Genomic DNA, 20,149 nt, shown 5'->3' with positions numbered 1-20,149 from the left:
AGTAACAAAGAGGGAGCAGAGAAATTTTAGGAAATGCTTTTCCCATGGTGGGTGATGGGGATAGGGTGGAAAAACAGAAGTCTAAGGAGCTCTACTTATGGGAAATCCTACTAATGACCTTGGAAGATTTTGCTAGTCTTGGGAGCAATGCCATTTGCACCCAAGTCACTAATTTCCTGAGAAAATGAAGAGGTATATCCTACTATAGCTCTCATAATATTCTTTTCATAAACTTCAAATTGTCTGAGTACTCTTGAAACATCTACATCACCAAATTTTCTTAACAAGGGTGTTTAAATTTAAATATTATGTTCAGTTAAAATGTTCTACATTGATTTACTGATTAACACTAAGGAGAAGAAAGACGACACTTTGCATCACAATTTAAAATGTGCAAGGAAATTAATTAGGATAAATATTTATTTCCACATAACATTTCTTAGTTGTGAAAAACACAATATCCTAGTCACATTTACACATTACTTGAACTTTGCAATAAGTTACATTCAAGATATTCAGTAATTTTGACCAGGAATCTGAAATTAGGAGGAAATATATAACACTACATTTTTTTCTTATATTTTATATGATTTCAAAATATTAGGATTAACATAGAGATAGCATTAAAATTCACACAAGAACAAAATGACTATAAAAATACTCAGAAATACAGAATTTCATTGGGTATGATTGCTTATTCAAATAAGCGATCATGTGAAGGTTTTAATTCACTATGATCATTTGTAACAGAACAGTTATTAATATATTAAAACACTAGGAGGCTGCTTTGGGGACTGACTGGCTGTACAGCTAGTCTAAATCATACAACAATGGGGATGTCTACAATATGGTATCTGTATTATAAAACACACAAAGGCAACACACTTGGAATGGAAAGCTTCTGTATTTTTCCTTGGCATTTATAAACACAAACTGTATTAGCTGCAAATTATTCTTATACTTTTTAGGTTTACATTCCATGAAAGAAATGGCTCCTTAAAAGATTGTCAGGGGAGTTTTCAGAAATATCAAAACGTTGAGTCTAATAGAGGCTTTGTTGGGGTTTTATATTTCCCTCATAAGCTTGATCACAAGGGGATTTTTTTTCCACTTTTCATGTGCACTTACACACAAAATATGTACTTAATAGTTTGAAGAAGCCACGAGGCTCTGAATCATTGTAAAATTGGACACTACAGATCATAAGATTGATGATCACCGGTCATTCTTAGGAAATGAGAGAACTACAAGATCCATCTTTATTAACTTCACATTATCTAAAATGAAATGAAATACCATATTTTTAGTAATGCTCAAAAATTCTTAACTTCCTTTCCTCTTGTGCAAGCTTAGTAAAAATGGATGTTTTCATATGGACTGAAATATCTACAGAATCTTCTCGAACAGAATCTGAAATATTCATTGAAAAGACTATTTTTCTACAACATGCATTCAATTAAAAAGTGGAAAAGAGCTTTGCAGAAGAGAAAAATATAGTTGGAGACCTGTCAGCCTAACGTTAGAACATGATTCAGAAGCAGCATTAAGCAGTACCGGACCTTGAGCAGCAGAAAAACGACACAGAAGTGAAATTTCATGTACAAGGACTCACCGTGTGGCCTTCCACAGCTGTGTATAGAATAAGTTTATTTGGGAAACATTTGTTTTAAATGGGAGAGAAATTTAACGGCATATTTCTGATAAAGGTTTATATTGAAAATGACACAAAACTTACAAAGTTTTCCTGAAGCATTTCCTACAAGCCTAGTGTTTGATGGTGTAAATCACAACTTGAATTGTTAAGCAGACACTACCTGACTCTGCGTTAGTTTCTGATTCTTTTAAACAAGTTGTGAACAGGTTTCTATATATTTTTTTCAAATGACTTTAAGTTTTAGTTACATATAAACTCTTAAGTATTAAATGTATCATAGTAAATCAAGGAAATGCATAAATACAATTATTAAAAAATGCTTCCAAACTAACTTTTTGATTTGGGTCTTTTGAAACAAGTCACTAATGCTAAGCTATAAAGAATAAAAAGGAGTAAGACTACCTTTCAAAATTCTTCTGAATGAAATTATCAGGTAGCTTCAGGTCACTAAAGTAGGAAAATACAAACTAGGTAAATGTGACATCTCTTTAAGAAAGCTATTGCTCTCATAAAACTAACCAGGAGAATCCAGTGTTGACAAATGTCTAACATACAGCAAGGAACACAGAGATTCTTGCTTTAGCTAGTGTATATGCTCACGAGGGTGTCTCACTGTTCAGAAGTTTAAACACAGAAATGAAACAAGTATTGCACTACTTACAGTATGAAGGCGGATTTGGGATGAGAGACAGAATTTACAATACATGATCAAAGCAGTTTTATTAATAATTGTGGCACTCTTCTCATATATATGTAAAAAATAAATTGAAGATCAAGTCATAGACAAGTCTCCCTGTCAACACCTTTCCCTGAGTCAGCTTTCTTCTCTTTTCGGCTTTCAATGCTACAGTGGGGGAGAAAAGGAGACATTTATTACTGCAATCCCGCACGGCTACTGTGAGATCTGCTTGCTCACACACAAAACCCATCAACCCCAAAGCACCACATGGGCCCTTAGCATTGCACTTTCATGCTGCGAAGCGTGGATAGATAGCAACAATTAAAATCCTCTGCACTCCGTGAGGTAGAAACCAAAAACTGCAGAAAGGGGGAAATTCAAGAAAAAAAAAAAAAAACAGAAACTAAGAAACAAAATCCAGACATTTTAAAACAGTTCCAGGAGCATGCAGGATCGATGCCATCGTCCTCGTTTGGCCGGAAGAATTAGTGATGGTGGCTGAAAATGCCAGTACGGCCCCCGTCTTAAGAAAGCACTGACCATGGGAACACCAACGAGATGCTGCGGGACAGAGCTCAGGGTTCGCTGCAAGGGGTCCTGATCTCTGGTGAACACTGTGTTGTGGTCAGCAGGACAGACATATCTCCGCTGCTCTAGAGGACGTGCTCGTCCCCACGCCCCACCATGCAAACACTTGTGCAGCCTAACCCTCATCCTGGCCCTCACCTCACTCCCTCCAGAATCAACTCATTCCCAAGTGACTTCCGTTTTGTCTGTTCTCCAATTAACCTTATGGGATGGGCAAGCTGGTAATAAGACTCTACCATCTTTGTCTATGCATTTTTTCGATATCTGTCCAATGAACACTCTTCTTACTCTCGTGTTAACACTTTTTGTGGAGAAGTCAAATAACATGCTCACAAGCGGGAAGCTCCCAGCAGGAAATACACGCTTCCTGAGGGGCAGACACGCTCACACCCCAACGACTCCCAGCACCGGGCAGAGCCCTCCACGCCTGCGGCCTCCTGTGTCCCTCCCTGCCACCTAGGGCCCTGAGCCAGAGGAGCCCACCCGGTTTTACCACTAACTTTGTCCCTAAATATAAATTTATGAAATAGTTGGTGGTGGGGAAACCCTCGGTTTTCTAACTCTTCTCAAAGTAATCAAGTGACAGTTAAAACCTTTTTTTTTTTTTTTTTCCACGCGGCCTCCTGCGCAGCTTTCTTAGTGGTCAATAACTTAGACACATTCTACGAGTGTGTTTTAAAAATTGTTTTTCCTCCAATTCAAGCTAGAAACAGCCCTTCTCAGTTGTCACCGCCACCCGGCACCATCAGGTAAGACGTGCCCGAGCTTCTGCCATCTGTGGCACGCCGCCAGCGCTGAGAGCTGGTGTGAGCGAGTGTCTATGGCACCCGCGTGTACGCCTGCCACACTTCTCAGCACACACTACTTACAGGTCAGAGCAAAGCAACTTTTCTCCCTTTTCTTTTCTCCTTCCACGAGAAGAGATGACAGTGTGCACATGATGTGTTGAGAGCCTTAACTCTGTATTTTTAACTCCCCTATCTGCATGACTCACTTTCTTCTACTTTAAGTGCCTTTCATATGACAAGTGTCTGCTACCCTACTTTCCAAATTAACTTTCCCTTGGGCTTTACCTGGCTCCCACACAAAGCCAGCGAGAAAGGGCAGCGTGGGGGCAGCCGAAGAAGCCCGGACTGGAAACTGGAAGGTTACGTTCAGGTCCCAGAAGCCAAGGAAGAGCTGTGGGACCTTGGACTGGTTATTTAATCTCTCTGGGACTTGGTTTCCTCATCTATAAATTAGTTTGGGACTCTATGGTCCCTAAATTCTCTTATAGCTCAAATGCCAGAATTCTGAGGCTAGTGTTCTCAATTATAATGAAAATAGAATAAAAGATCATCTCTGTAGGAGACTGTAGGGATGGAGACATAAAGGCATCTCCACACAGACACGGTTCCTGTGAGCACGATGTTCTGCTCCAACACTTTTTTAGAAACCAGCACATTCCCAATGGCACTATTAGTCACTGAGCAGTGAGAAAAGATTCAGAATGTTGACTTAATTCACAGGTTTGCTTCGTCCCGATGTGCTGCTTTGGTCAAGCTGCTTATTTGGTTACAACACAATAATCAATGAAATGATCGGGGTGGGCGTTCCCCCTCTTTAAAACCAGTGGTTTGGGTATCAGATTAGATTTCAACAAACTACGAAGCAGAAATTTTATAATCAGGTCAAGATTTCCATGAAAAATATGATTGACTTGAACCTACCTTCTTACTGTATGCCTATTACTCCATTTCTGGTTATGTTCATTTTTCAGGATACCAATCAATTCTAAACTTTCATTGTAATAAACATACTACTTCTTTTTATCAACTATGTGTCATATCTATGATAGCTATGGCAATAGACATATGTTACATATCTATTACATACTAGCTCCTCTGCAAAACCTAGGGATAAAATGTAGATGAGACAGTGCCCTGCCATTCAAGGAGTTACAATTTAAAATATAAGGATATATTATTTCAGGGGACAGCAGAACATGACCTTCTACCTTCATGTTGCCAAGCAATCTATGAAACTGTTAGTTTCAATCACACCAAAATAGTTGTTATGAACAACATTTACCAAGCAGCCATGAGAGGACATCGGCCTAGGAAATCAGAGCAAAGAAGGAGAATCTGGGACATAAGAAGTGGGTAGCCAGACGAGAGCAGAGAAGGTGGCCCCAGAGCCTAGCCTCAGCCACCAGGGCAAAAATCAAGGGCTGTCTTTCCCAATGTTGCCGGCTACCTTCCCAAGAAATGTCAATCTTGGGTGTCAGTTTTATAAAACATAGCAATTCTATTCTCATGCAATGTGGTTTTTAATGAGACCTATTTCTGCCAATCCAAATCAATAAGCCACAGAGGAGCTTGTCACATGTATGCCCTGCACTGTTGAACAAGGATCAAATTAGACATCCTACAGATGTGGTCAAATTTACAATTAGTTCTTAGATCCTTCTTTCAGTCAGACTGGATAAGACATTTTTAGCAGTGAGAAGTGGATGAAATGATGGAGAAAATACAACTGCTGTTCCAAACTCCGCTAAGGAAAAATACCTAGGCTTCTCTGATGCTCTGACAGGCATGCAGGACCAATAGCGAGGGACAGGATGGATTAAGGCGTGGGGGTCAGGGGCCAAAAACTGCCAGGAAGCCAGCTTAGGTCTCAAGAGATACAGACCCTGGTAACCTGGTCTTTGGGTTTTTGTTTTGTTTTTGTTTGCCAACAGATACTTTAGCAGGCAGAAAATTTTTAGAGTTCCTGGTCATCACACTTCAATGCCTTCAACAAACACACCATGAGAAAGCAATGGCTTTGGGAGGGTATTGTCATTAGTGTGGGTGGTCTTAGGATTTGTGGAAGCCACACTTTTTCTGCCAGTTTCCACTGTTATGAAGATAAAAGATATTAGCCATGAACTGATAGATATTTTCACATGGAAAGCTACAGATTTCATCACATCTAAGGATAAACTTCCATGCGCAATAGTTTGAGTCTCACGTTAGTGGTAACGTATGTTCAAAGAGTAAGAAACGAGTGAGTATATCAAATTATAAAGGATGGTCTTAATAAAACTGGACCTGCTTAAGGCACATTGTGTTGTTTAAAAAAGCTAAGGTTTTCTGATGAAAAGCATCGCTTGACTTTACTATTTACTTTAAGGAATACCTAAAATATCATGACATAAAATTTTTTTGCTTGAATCAACAGAAAACTAAGAAAGTGTTTGTACTCTGGATCCATTTAGTGCAGGAAGAACAGTATCTGTAAGTTTGGTTGTCTCAAATTGTCCACATATTCCCATGGCTGGCATTTTATTTGGAGCTTATAAACCTGGAGTTCCCATTTTTTAAAGAATCAGAGAAATGCCGTATTTTTAATGTGAAAGAGTCCACAAACACATATTCCAGTGGGTTTGAGAAATTACCCTTCTCCTAACTCTGATTTTCTTCCAAGACTTCTACCAAAACAGAGTTACTGTGAGGATGACTGTATCAGACCGTGGAAAGGATCTTTGAGAAAGGAATATAAAGAACGATTTAGAATAAAATATTATTTCTGCTTGAGCCAAGCAAAGAAATACATGAAGAATTTAAAGTCCTGTTAAAGACAGAAGACATCAATCAAAAGTCTGAGGGAGCCTACTAACTTAACTAACCTCTGGTGTGTTAGAGGTAGCTGTCTGTGGGGTTGGGGCGGGGGGTGGGAAGAAGAGAAAAAGAGAGAGAGAGAGAGAGAGAGAGATGACTAATCCCCAGCTTTCTGGGATGAAGACTCTGCACGTCTACTGTTTGTCTTTTTGGGACAGAGATGACACTGAAGCAGCATGCCATTTTGGGGTGACAAAAACCAGCAACAAGAGATTCTGTAAGTCTAATGTAATATCTTTTCTGAGCCCTCATTTCCAAATATTTCTCGTGAAGCTAGATAAAGTTTAAAGGTTTGGAAGCATGTGGTGCATAAATGGAAGCTCCCAGCTTTGCAATTTCTTAATTCAAAGGATAAATTTTCTTTTTTCCAATATAGAAATTTGATGTCATTACTAATATAGTTCTATGAGATTTGTTGATTTATATATGATGCATTTGTATAAATCACGCGTGGAAAAAAGAAACTCTTCTTAAAGAGTTGAGTAGTTATAGGAATACCATAAACACTCAGTCTGATACTGGATCTAAGCCCAAGACTCTCCATGCCTTTTGCCTCCCCAAAACTCACATAGAGAACATAGGCTGACCAGGCTTCTAGAAGACACCATTTAACATAAGGAAATACAACCAAGGAATAGGTTTGAGGGAGAGGGTCTTACCTTTGGGGAATCAGCTTCTAGAGTGATTAGGAAGGGGAGCTTATGACAAAAATGTAATATAAAAATTAAGTAGAAAAAGTTAATTTAAGGTCATGAAAATAAAGGAAGTTAATAATTAAACACTGTCCCAAATCCCTCACTCTTATGCTATTAACATAACATAGAGATTTTTCTTCAGATCAGCAACTAAGAAGCCTGGGTGGTTTGAACCTTTTTTTACTAATTCTGGAAAATTCAATGGAAATCATGTGATGACTCTTGATATTTAAGGACACACTCCTCCCCCAGCATGCATTTAAAACTTAGCATCTACAACTATGGGAGTTGTTTGTATACAGAGAAATAAGAATCTATAGAACTTTCTGGAGCTGAAAGTTTCAGAATAAGAAATTTAGGCAAGATTTTCAGGAGGTTGGAATAGGGGCCTGGAAATGTACTAAATAAGAAATAACCATTGCACATGCACATAGGGTTTCAGAAAGGACAAGGGGGGAGTGCAAAATGAGGTCAGACATCTAAGAGGGTCCTGGAAAGTGGGTGATGAAGGAATGTAATGGAATCTTACTGCAAAAGAGTAGACCAAATGAATGTTCAAAAATGCCATGCATTGGGACTCATTTATAGCATTATTTTCCCTACTGTCACGGTTTTGGAGTAAGCTTTTAATTTGAAAGGGAGATGTTGAAAAACAAACTAACAAATGTACCTATTACAATTTTCACCTACTTTAAAAAAAGAACTTTCTGAAATATATTGACCTAAATTCAATGGAAACCAATACTATTCTTTTGCTAATGGATTCATGTCACAAAATGGTTGGGATCAATACAAATTCACATTATTTTGGAATCCAAACCTTTTAGAAGGAAAGCTTGACTCCTTATCTTTCGAGTTATCAGCTGTCATCAGAAGGTTCCTCCACAAGGCAGTCTTTGACATTTCATCAGAAATATTGATCACAGATGGATCATCTCTAGATAGTTTACCCAAAATGAAATTTAAAAAATTAAATAAGTAACTGCAGTTGTCTAGAGACAGATACTATATATAGGACAGTCTTGTGCCTTAGTACAGTATTTTTTTGATAGTTAAAAAAAAATAAGGAATACTCTCACAATTACATTTGAAAATCTATGAAAAATCAAAATCAAAGATTCTAGTTATATAGAAACTGGTTTTGGCTACTGTTTCCTAATTCACTTAAAATTACAGAGATGAGGGTCTGTGTGTTCACGGCCTAGGCTCTTGCTACTACATACATAGCTCTCAGACTCAATAGTGGTTCTCACTCACTTCGAAAGAGCCTGGTAGATGGACCATAGGCTCTGACCCCGTCCTCACCGTCCAACTCCATCTCCTGCCATCACAACCCTGCTCCTTCCTCTCCAGCCACAATGACTGGTCTGGAATACTACAGGCTAGCTACTGCCTCGGGGCCTTGTACTTGTTCTTCCTTCTACCCATGATGATCCATTACATGGTACAACTCTTTCTCTCCTTTGTTTAAATGTCACTTACTCAGAGAGGTCTTTGCTGGCTACTCTATTTAAAATTTCTATTTCCATCCCCCCAGTATACACTTATCCTTTTTTGCTTTTTGTTTTCACTGCACTTTTCACCATCTAAAGTACCGTACTCTGTTACTTGTTCTTTTGTTCGTTTTCTGCCTCCCCTACCTCGATCTATTCCACTTGAACATGAGTCTTATGAGGACAAGGTTTCTTGACCATTTGTCTGCGACTGTTTGCCCAAGACTCAAACAGGGCCTGACACTTGGTACCCACTCAACAAGTATTTGTTGAATAAATGAAGGCAGTCTGTGTATTTGGCAGAAGTCTTTCCAAATGACAGGGGAGCCTACAATATCAGGACATGTACAATGTCGGGTACTTTTCTTGCATTTTAAAATGACACCAATTATAGGTGACATTCAGAACTCTCTAAAATATTCCCAGGGCTAGAAACACAACCAAATAGCAGCAGAGATAAATCACAGGCCAAGTCGAAGAAAGTTTCTAGTGAGAAAACAGCACTTTTCTTACTACACGTGGAAAAGATAGCCTGCTGTGACAGGGAAAAAAAAAAAACAAAACACAAAAACATGTTCTAGAGAAAAACTAGGTTGACCTCACATGACCCCGTTCACAGAGGGCAACAAGTAAGACTTTTAAGATGGACACCAAAGGTCTGGAGCAAATCCTTGCATCTCACAGGCTCCCTCCCTTCCCAGTCTAGAAATACATTCTTTAGTTCCTCAAATCCAGCAGCCCTTAGTGACTCAAAGCATGAGATCAACCAGTTTCCAAAAAAATGTTGTATGAATACATGTTTTTCATGATATTATATGACAATGAGTCTTCTAAGCAAAAGAGTTTAGAAAGTTATAGACTCTGAAAACAATCTGAGGGTTTTGAAGGGGTGGGGGGTGGGAGGTTGGGTGAGCCTGGTGGTGGGTATTATGGAAGGCATGTATTGCATGGAACATTGGGTGTGGTACACAAACAATGAATTCTGATACACTGAAAAGAAATTAAAAAAAAATTTTTTTAAAAGAAAGTAAGTGCTGGATTAAATAAGATTAAACTTTTAAAAAATGTAGTACCCCTTAGATTCTTTAATATGGCAGCATGCATTGTGAGTCTCCACACTGGAATGCAGTATGGAAATACATCTAACCAAAACATCTTTCCAAGAGGGGTACCACATGAGACTAAGTTTCTACAACATACATGTGGGAATATATTGATTCGACAAAACAATCAACAGGATTTTAAAACTTGAATATTGCTTGAAAAAAGATAAAATGACTTTCAATGATTATGTGGTAGATGATTATATTTTAAAAACCTAGGGAATGTGGTTTTACAGCACACCCTGAAGATCTAGAAGATTCTAATTTTTGGTAAATAGTATGATAAATTCCCTCCTCAGAGAAAAATCTTCTCTCCTTTTTTACTGGCATGGCCTTAAATTATCCTTAAGCACTTTGAGACTATATATTAGTCTCATATGCATACAGACAATTTTTGGCCAGATACTTTCATAGGTCTTTATTATAATGCATAGGAGTTTGGATTCTTTTGCATGTTGTTGTGTCTAAAGAAGAATAACATATTTTGGAGAGTTACATAAATATTTCCTAAAATGACTGGCATAACTGAATCCTCTAACTCAAGAAATAGATCATCTCTTTGGCAATGCCATATTTTAGGGGTAACCTTCCAGAGTTCAAACATTTACCTGGGATCAATTTAGTGAATACCTAGCTCATGTATTCTGGCATGGAATCTCAACCCATCTTCAACTGCTACTTTTAGGTTAAGAAAGAGAGCAATACAATGTTCTTGTATACATTATAAAATATGAGAAGAAAAGACTACAAACAAGGTTTCCTGCTGCCCTTCCCCCTTCATTTCAAGCTACTGGGCTATACTCACACAGTTATTAGTGTCAGAACTTAGTCCTAGGACAGGGTAATCTAACACCTAGTTTCAGTTCTTTCTACTCTAACACAGCTTCAACAAATCTTTGCAGGAATCCACACAGTAGAAAATTCGTAAGCATATAAGAACACATACCATGACTCAAAGCTTTTATGTGTGTATCTTACCTATAGTGCCCTTCCAATGGGAGCTGTACTGTGCCCTCCTCTTCCATAGCTAGCATACTTTGTTCTTCCTGGAAAGACAAATGTAAAATATATAAAGTGAACCTGATGAGTCTCCATTTTACATTAAAGAAGAAACACAGATTAATGTTTCACTATCTCATTAACCTCAGGACCTTCCACTTTGTTTGCATTTATTAATGCTAGCACAGGTCCTTTCAATAAAGCACCAGCTACCAAGAACATAAGTAATTAATGAGAGTCTCATACCACAAAGTAATTTAAATGCTAACAACAATCTCCTTCATGTCACTCAATGTAAAACGTGGTTAATTTCCAAGCAGATATTTTTTTTTAAATAATCCAAATTTTAAAAGGAAAAACATATGGACAGTGTAATTGTTTTCATTGTTATAAGGTTTAAATTACAACCCCAGAATGCTCTGTCAGAAGGGAATGAGGGATATATTTAGCACCGTGGTTCTCAAGCTTTATTTTACATCAGAATCACCTAGAGAGCTTTGAAAAAAATACAGATTGTGAGGCCCCACCTCCAGAGTCTCTAATTCAGTAGGTCTGGAGTAGGGCCCAAAAATTTATGTTTCTACTAAGTTTCCAGGTGATGCTGATTATGCTGGTCTAAAGACTACACTTTGAGAACAACTGCTCTAGAGACTTTTTCTGAGACGTCACCTTTCTGTATGGACAAAACCACAGGTGTGCTTTTCACCAGACACATCTTGGGCTTTTGTTTTATGCCTCAGATTTCTTCTTACAACCACAATATCCTACCCATCCCCAAAAGGTAGAAATACTTCATATATTCATTTCTTCATAGAGAACACTTTAAAACCATATCTTTAAGATACAGTCTTTTCCTACCATATTGAAATGTCCTGGTTTAGTTTTCAATAATGTTATCAACTTTTTTCCATGCGTAAAAAAATTTTAGTTATCTATAGATTATGGCTCCTATATAATGCATTTATTTTCAAATGGGTCAATTAGCAGCACTCAAGTTCAGAGAACAATTTGGGGACATTTAAAAATGTTAGAATCATTAGTTCTAACTCCAGAAATGGAATTTTATTTATTTAATGTATTCTTCTAGTGTAACTGACACACAAGGTGTACACATAGTGATTCCACATCTCTAAACGCTTTGCCATGCCCACAAGTGTAGCTACCCCCGTCACCATACAACACTGTGACAATACCATTGACTATGTTCCCTCTGTGGTGCCTTTTATTCTGTGACTTATTCATTCCATAACCAAGAGCCTGTATCTTCCACTCCCTGTCACAGATTTTGCCCATATCCCCCCAACACCACGTCCCTCTGGCAACCATCAGTTTGTTCTCTGTATTTATAGTTCTGATTCTGCTTTTTGTTTGTTTTTTCATTTGTCTTGCTTTTTAGATTCCATGTATGAGTAAAATCATCAGAATCAATCAGAATTTCTGGCATCTGTCTGTCTTAGTCTGACGTTTTACTTAGCATACTGCCCTCTAGGTGCATCTGTATTGTCACCGATAGCAAGATCCTATTCCTTGTGTAATATCAAAAATGGAACTTGAAGTTAGAGATGAAGAGCTAGAGAAAATAGGATGACCCTGGAGGCCCATCCGTCTTTTAGGAGCTTAGCCGTAGCTTGGCTGATCTAAATCAGCTTCCGGAAAGACATGACCTTTGGCGGATGTCATTTCTGACAGGAAAGGCCATTCCTACCACCATCCAGACCTTGGCCTTAACTTGCATGCCGCCTCTGAAGAGTCCTTGCCGTATTTCTTGTTCCTTAGAGAAACAGTGTTTTCTAGAGCCTGTTAGCTAACCTATGAATATAAGATGTAAAGTGGGGGCAGGTCTCATTTTCACTCTTGCAGTGCTCTCTGTCCACATCCAACCTACTGACCAAGGCAGGCTTCCCTCTGCCGGGACTTTGACCACTCTGCCTACAGTTATCTATGGCCAGACTGTGCTGTGTAATAATGGAAAGTTCAGGGAACTGAATGACTCTGCTACTCTTCTCTTGTAAGTTCCTGCCCTGGTCAAACACAAACCCTTTGTTACATTTATATGCTGTGGTACAAATGGCACCTGTCACCACTTTATATTATAGGAACGAATCCTATTCTTTTTCTCTGTTGTTCTTCAAGAATATTTTTCCTTTTATGAAATAAAATAAAAGTATCAAAAAACATACATGTAATTACAGATATCAGATGATATACTTTATTAACATGTATTTCATGTATATTAAGACTCTTTCTCTTATCATTGGCAATACTATTAAAACTAATTCAAAATGAGTAGACAGTATCATTGGTTTGAAATTACACATTTTAGCATTTGAGCAGAGCTCATCTGCAGCCTGGAATAAGGCATGCCTTGCAAATGGGTTAGTCACTATATATGGAACATAATACATATGTCATATTGACTTATAAGCACAACATTGAGGCCATGGACTGAGCATATGTATTCTTTCAGGTAAAAAAGTTTACTTTTTCTACAGAAAACCTTACCTTAATATACATGGAGGGATATAAAGAGAAAACACTCAGTGATCCCAAATGCTATTTAGGTAAAACCAAGATACAAGCAAAAGGCAATGCTTTTCTTGGTAGTCCACTGGAAGGTAAGATTGGCATATAGTATATTTCTGACCAACTTGGAATAAAATGTCAAGAAGGCATGTCAAAAGGTTTAATAAAGAGTAAAATTTAAAAAAAAAAAAAAGAGTGAGTGAGAGAGAGAGAAGAACACTGCCATCAGTGCTTAGGTGACCTGGCAGCAGAAAACGAAGGCTCAAGATTCAATGTAACAGCAAAAAATTGGACCAAAGCTTTGGGAACAATTTTGTTTTTTCCTCAGATGATTTTCCACTTTTCTCTCAAATTGCTTTCAATAATTATTTTGCACTCTGTGGCTTGTTAGCATGTGTGGGCTTTATACTAGTCATAATTCTATCCAAACAAAAACTCATCACCTCTAAAGATAGCATTTCCAAGCCATGCTTATCTGAAGAGAAGGGTGGCAGAGCAGCCGCTGCCTTCAGTGCCAGAAGGAAGCTGGGTGGGCCCCAGAGCTCAGGGATGGAGGGCCGGCTGCATCCCAGGCAGCACTGTGAGGAAGCCAAAAATCTGAGACTTTCTGGGGAGGAACAGTCAAATCAGGCATTGGCCGTCACGACAATGACAACCTAGTTTATCTCAATCATACAGGAAAAAGAGTGAGAGCCCAGAGCTAACTGGGTATCCATCAGTTTCTAAGTCAGAAGGACCTGAAAATGAGTTCCATGTAGCACTTCATTTACACAGGGTCCATCGAAAATACACTGAGTTCTACAACGTGGTGAAGATGTTAAAGGGTGATGATCCAAGTTTACCCAAGAATGTTTGAAGGGTTTCACCAATTTGACTAGAAGACTACTCATGCTGTGATTTGAATGCCATTTTTTAATTAAGAGAGTCAAAGCATTTTTCGGATACTACATAAGTGAAGGATAGTTAATGTTATATCTAGTAAAAGGCAGGAAAACTGAGGCTTAAAAAAAAAGAAATCAAATCAATGGCACCCAAAACGCTCAGCATGCATTATGGGCTAGGCGCACAGTGAATCATCCAGGATCTACTCACGAATCCATTTATCAAATATGTACTGAGCATAATCTACATGACAGCAGTCCGCCAGGTACTGGTGACATAGCAAAGACAAGACATACACTGTTCTCTCAGAGGATAGACAAGAAGGATCACTGCACAAAATACAGCAAGAGAGAAAGTAGTATCTGAGCCAGTCTTATTTTTTCAGTTTGGTAGAAGACAGGAAGAAGCTCTAGAAACAATGTAGGCTAAGAATAAAAAGTAGAAACAAATATGACAATAACAACTAGCCTAGCTAGAGACAAAGGCCTGTGCTCAGTGAAAATAAAATTGGAGTTACACTGTGGTGTGTTTTGGGGTGCCTGGTTAGCTCAACCAGCTAAGTGTCTGTCTTTCAACTCAGGTCATGATCCCAGGGTCCTGGGATGAGCCTTGTGTCCTTACATTGTGTCGGGCTCCCTGCTCAGTGGGGAATCTGCTTCTCCCTCTCCCGCTGCCCCTCCCCCCACTGTGCTCTCTTACATGCATGTTCACGCTCTCAAGTAAATAAACGCGGTCTTTAAAAAAAATTGTGGTGTGTTTTGATTAGTAGGAAGTATGGATCTGAATTATACTTTGTGATAGCATAAAAGATCATTCATCCATCATGACAAATGCTCTCTACGTTTAGTGAAATAGGTAGCATCTGTTACTATACCCACTTCTCAGGTAAAATCTGTATCTATGTAGGAACCCTCAAATAGCTCAAAGTTTGAACAACAGCAGAGAGCCAATGTTCACAAAGATGGTTAGAGTATTACAGAAAATATTCAGCAATTTTAGAATTCATGAATCTTAAAAAATGAAAGGGACTTCAGCAATCAAGTTTGACCCCTTTATTTTATCCAAGAGGAAAACAAAGTCCGTAGTACTCAGACCACTTTCTTCTTTGATTATTGATATAAAAGATAATGCTGCAAATGTTACACACACCGCCTGCACACACATAGTACTCTGGAAGCCATAAAATGTGATGTGTCTAAGAGGGATGTATTAAAATTTCCAGTAGATAGAACACCCAGTACATACAACTAAGCACTTTAACAATGAAAGCTAAACAAGGAAAAATGGAGAGAAGGAGGAGCCTACATAGAATTCAAATAAATAACCGGATGTGGCATGTTTTTATCAGAACATTTGATTCAATATCTCCAAGTGACTTATCAAAATTATTATAAGACACAGAACTTTTGATAGAGAAGCTTGGATTTAGAAGATTATATTCTGGAGATACAGATATTATGGTTTTAGAAAAGGTCTTATTTCAAATTTTAGCATGCGTCAGAAGGACTTGGAGGTCTCGTTAACACCGATTTCTTGTCTATCCACAGAGTTTTGATTCAATAGGTCTGGAATGTGGTCTAAGAATTTGCATTTCTAACAAGTTGCCAGGTGTTGGCTGATGCAGCAAAGGTCCTAGAACTACACTTTGAAAATCACCGCTTGATGAAGATTATGCTCGCCTTACTCTAAAATTCAGTTAGAAATAACATTTGCCTGTGTAGTAATTAGACCATGCTTCCCCAATCCAAAACCAATTCTCATCTTTCTTAGCAGTAAGACCTGCTCTGTAATTTAATTGCGTTAATTGCACTTATTCTTAGTTTACTTTTGCATCTTCTTGCCTTGCTCGTGATCCTTCTTCATACAGATCATAAGTCTCTCTTGCTTCTTTTTGTTTTTTCCCACAGCATATATGTTAGAGTGAACCTCTGTAAACCAAGTAGTGTCAGTATCATGATCACTGTCCAGAGCTCAATTTCCAGGATTTATCTAACATTAACTGCCTTTTACCCCCACCCACCCAGGAGCAAACATTCTGCTGGGGCTTTCTGCTTTTAACAGCAGCCCTTTTGTCAAATGTGTACAATGTCCTAGAGAATATTTAAGTAGGAAGGAAAGCATGTTGGTACTCTGAGCACATTTGGACATCCAGAATTTGATTCTGCAGTCTTCCCTTTACACAGAGCAATGTGCAAAATGTCAGGGTTCCAATATTCATTTCTATCCTGATTATAATCCTTTCTTTCTAAAAACTGAAGCATATGCATATGCATATGCATGAAGCACATGAAAATTTGGAACAGAAGCTCTGCGACCTTGGACTGGCCTGTGTAGCTATTTATTCTGCTTAACTCATTATTGAATTTTAAGGTCAAACTAATGTTTTCTCAATGCCATAAGACCAGAAGTGGGCTACTGATAAGAAAACCCTGGAGGATAAAGGTACAAGCTTGTAACTATCATCAAAAGGACAAGAGGTGAGCCTACTTTAAATTCGAGTCTCAGGGAGCTGAACATTTTCTGCTATTTACCATCTTTCCAGATCACAATCAAAGTTACTCAATTAATCTGAGCAGTTGCAGAAATGCAGCATTTCTGGAGAACTTGTTCATTTACCACCTGAATGCACAATTTCATAGAAGACGGGGCCTTCATGTAAGACGCTACAGTCACAAGATCACATCCATCAGTGGAGTCCAGAGCCTCAAGATAATGAAATACTGAGATCTGGGTGACCAAATAGAAAACCAACAAGGATTTAAGATCTAGTGCAATCTTTCTTAAATCATCCCATTCGCTATACTGATCATGCGCTTTTAGTAACTAATTCCAAGTTAGAAAGTGAACATCTTTAAACTTTTTCTTTCTCCAGTTGTCAGATGGAGAATTCTCTCTCTTTGCACTGGTCAGAACTATATTTAAATGTTCAATAATGAATTGTGTCCACATTGTATTATTGATTCTCTTGTTTCTTTCCATGTGTTGGGATTCACACGCAAGCGTCATCACATTAATCTAGCACAGATTTTAAACCTGCCTGATTGAGGTATTGCAAAGGATTTCCCCCTACTTTTTCTTAGACTCAACTCTGAAGGTCACAGTGGTAAATTTGCCTCAATAAATTTTTAATCTATGCTTGCATCCTTTTGGAAAACATGAATTCTAGGAAATTTAGTCGTATTTGATTACTTCTAAAATATATATCTTCATAATCAAAAAACAGTAAACACCCATTGGAGTACAGTGGATCTATGACGTAAAAAAGTTAGAAGCTTATTGAATAGGGTCTCTGCCTATCTGAGATTAATAAATTTTAAAATGGGACATCTGGGACACACACATGTACCATACATACGCAGCTTCAGGAGTGCTTTGGGCAATGGAAATGAGAGACGTGAATAAATTTATGATTACTATCAAATTTGTTCTCCCATATTTCACAGACATATAAAGGGAGAATCTAAAATTTTCCTTAAAAGGGAAGAATATTAAACATAGTATGTTATATATACACACCATTTTTCATTTTACGAAGTTCTAGAAGGGAAAGAATGTTCCACGTTATGGATATGACCTAAGGAGAATGCTGTGAAAGGGACGATTATACTGCTGGGGCTCTTGCTAACTTATTCTAGGGAAGTAGTAGAGACATTTAAACAGGGAATCAAAGCATGAAAATAAAGCAAGATTACATTTATAAGTTACTGCCTTAGTATACTTATCAGTATTCTCATTATCAGAAAGACTGAAGGAACATGGTCAATGAGTTTTATATTCAAAATTGTCTTCTTTGTCATTTCAACTCTCTTGAGGATTATCTTAACCTGCATAATTTTAATTACGTCAAGTATGGATAATTTAAACCTGCAGAATTTTTATTCCACCGTCCATCTTATTTACATTTAATTTATGCCAAATTCTGTCATATTCTTCTTGAATGGTATCAGTGGAGGAGATAAAACCTTTACTAAAGCCCTAAAAAGAAATATCCTAGTTGTATTTTTAATAATATTATTTTTTAAAATTTTTTAAATATTTATTTAAAATATTTTATAGTAATATAAATGTAAATATTTATATTTTAAAATATTTTTTAAAATTTAAAATATTTATTTAAAAATATATCTCATATTTAAGTATGTCAAACAGAAAAATAAAGAAATAATGATAATTTTATGATATCATATTTTTAATGTTGTAATAATATTACTAAAAATATGTTTCTAAGTATTTCTTCATTATTTTGGAAAATCGAAATAATTGTGCAAAATTAAGATACATCATTATGATCAATACATCATCATGATGTATACATGTATATATAAAATACATTATCATGATCATCTCTAACGTGGGAATCCTTTGTCAGTGATGGGTCACCACGGAAAAGTAAAAGAATGCCAGCCAGTCACATATTAGATAGCCATATTTGTAAAAACATCTGAGGAGAAATTTCACTAGACTTTGTGGCCTAACCTGACTTCACCTAATGACTGAGTAAAAGCTAGAACCACTGAAGTGTTTGCAAACAAATTCCCCAAAGGAGAGAGGAATATACCCACAGTTTGAGAAATTGTGCTGTAGACAGGAAACAGCATATGTACAGACCGCCTTGTAGATGAAGGAAAAGTAGAAAGAATTCTCACCAAATATTTTCTTTCATCTTCATTTCTATTCACATGGAAATGTTGTTCTTGTATTTTACAACCTATGGACTCAATTGTTTCAGTAAACAGTATACAGGTGTTTTGGTTTTTTTTTTTTCAGTTAGACTCTTCATAGTTTTTATAGAAACTTTTAAGCACTTCTTAAAAATATTATGGTTACTAGCCTTCAAAGGAGACCTAGACTTACACATGAACTTTAAATATGCCATAAAAGTTAAAAAAAAAATCATCTTAATACATGAAACAGAAAAGGACAGATCAGGAATTCATGGAAATAATTAAATCCCCAAATTTTCTCAAACTACATTTACTCAATCTTAAAGCACTTTGAAAGCAGATCAGATCATAACCATTTCATCTATTTAAAAAATAACTAATTTTATCTTTTTTTAAGATTTTATTTATTTGACACAAAGAGAGAGAGAGATCACAAGTAGGCAGAGAGGCAGGCAGGGGGGCTGAGAAGCAGACTCCCTGCTGAGCAGAGAGTCCAATACAGAACTCGATCCCAGGACCCTGAGATCATGACCTGAGCCGAAGGCAGAGGCTTACCCCACTGAGCCACCCAGGCGCCCTAATTTAATTTTTGGATTAGAATTAGAATCTTGCCATTAAAACTTTGTTCCCCAAAAAATACCAACAAGAATACTGTCTCTTTCCTTCCTTCTCATATATTCAATCAAAAAGCAACCATTGCGGGACCATAACTTGGAAATAGGTAAGCATCAATAAGGTTCTGCTATCCACAAGGGAGGGAATAGAAAAGTAAACCTCACAATTGGATAAAGAACTACAAAGTGTTTGCATATTTCACAAGGGTTTGGTTTTCTCATATAAGACCAGTGTTCTCTCTGTGTTCGAGTTTCAACTTTATGATTTTAAGCATTAATCTTCCAAACATTAATAGTCCACCTGTGGTTGTTAGTAACCACTAACTATCTAAAGATAAACACAGTGATGTGGTTTTGCAAGGAATGGTTACTATACGAGTGTTCCATTTGCTTCTCTTTGTAAGATACTGATTTTGCTCTGACTTACTTCTTTTTCAGCATCTTCTAGTTTCTTTTTCTTACTCTCAGGCATTAAATCATCCAACCAGCTGAGTTCCCGTTTCGTAAACAAAAAGTCCATCAGTTTTCTTACAAATACCAGAGCTAACACCTAAAGCAAATAATAAAATAATTTATAACAGGGAAAAAATAAAAATGGGAGAGGTGAGAGGTAG

General features: G+C 37.4%; 1 protein-coding gene across 6 annotated transcripts in view; it reads right to left on the bottom strand.

Annotated features, from left to right (window-relative positions):
• Window positions 1–392: 392 nt before the first annotated feature.
• Window positions 393–20,149, bottom strand: part of SLC4A10 (solute carrier family 4 member 10) — a 301,713-nt gene continuing 281,956 nt past the window's right edge. For 5 of the 6 annotated variants that reach the window (XM_046019396.1, XM_046019392.1, XM_046019397.1 and 2 more), the window contains 5 exons: window positions 19,963–20,085; window positions 10,832–10,899; window positions 8,078–8,194; window positions 7,222–7,260; window positions 393–2,498 (listed from right to left, as the gene is read on the bottom strand). In XM_046019396.1, coding sequence (XP_045875352.1) covers window positions 7,248–7,260; window positions 8,078–8,194; window positions 10,832–10,899; window positions 19,963–20,085 — 321 coding nt within the window. In that variant the 3' untranslated portion in view covers window positions 393–2,498; window positions 7,222–7,247. The remainder of the gene's footprint in view (window positions 2,499–7,221; window positions 7,261–8,077; window positions 8,195–10,831; window positions 10,900–19,962; window positions 20,086–20,149) is intronic. The other variant, XM_046019394.1, reaches the window with a different exon arrangement.

Source organism: Meles meles, chromosome 9, assembly GCF_922984935.1.
Source record: "Meles meles chromosome 9, mMelMel3.1 paternal haplotype, whole genome shotgun sequence".
NCBI classification, from domain to species: domain Eukaryota; kingdom Metazoa; phylum Chordata; class Mammalia; order Carnivora; family Mustelidae; genus Meles; species Meles meles.
The sequence above is the reverse complement of the archived record's forward strand: the minus strand, read 5'-3'. Positions and strand labels throughout refer to the sequence as shown.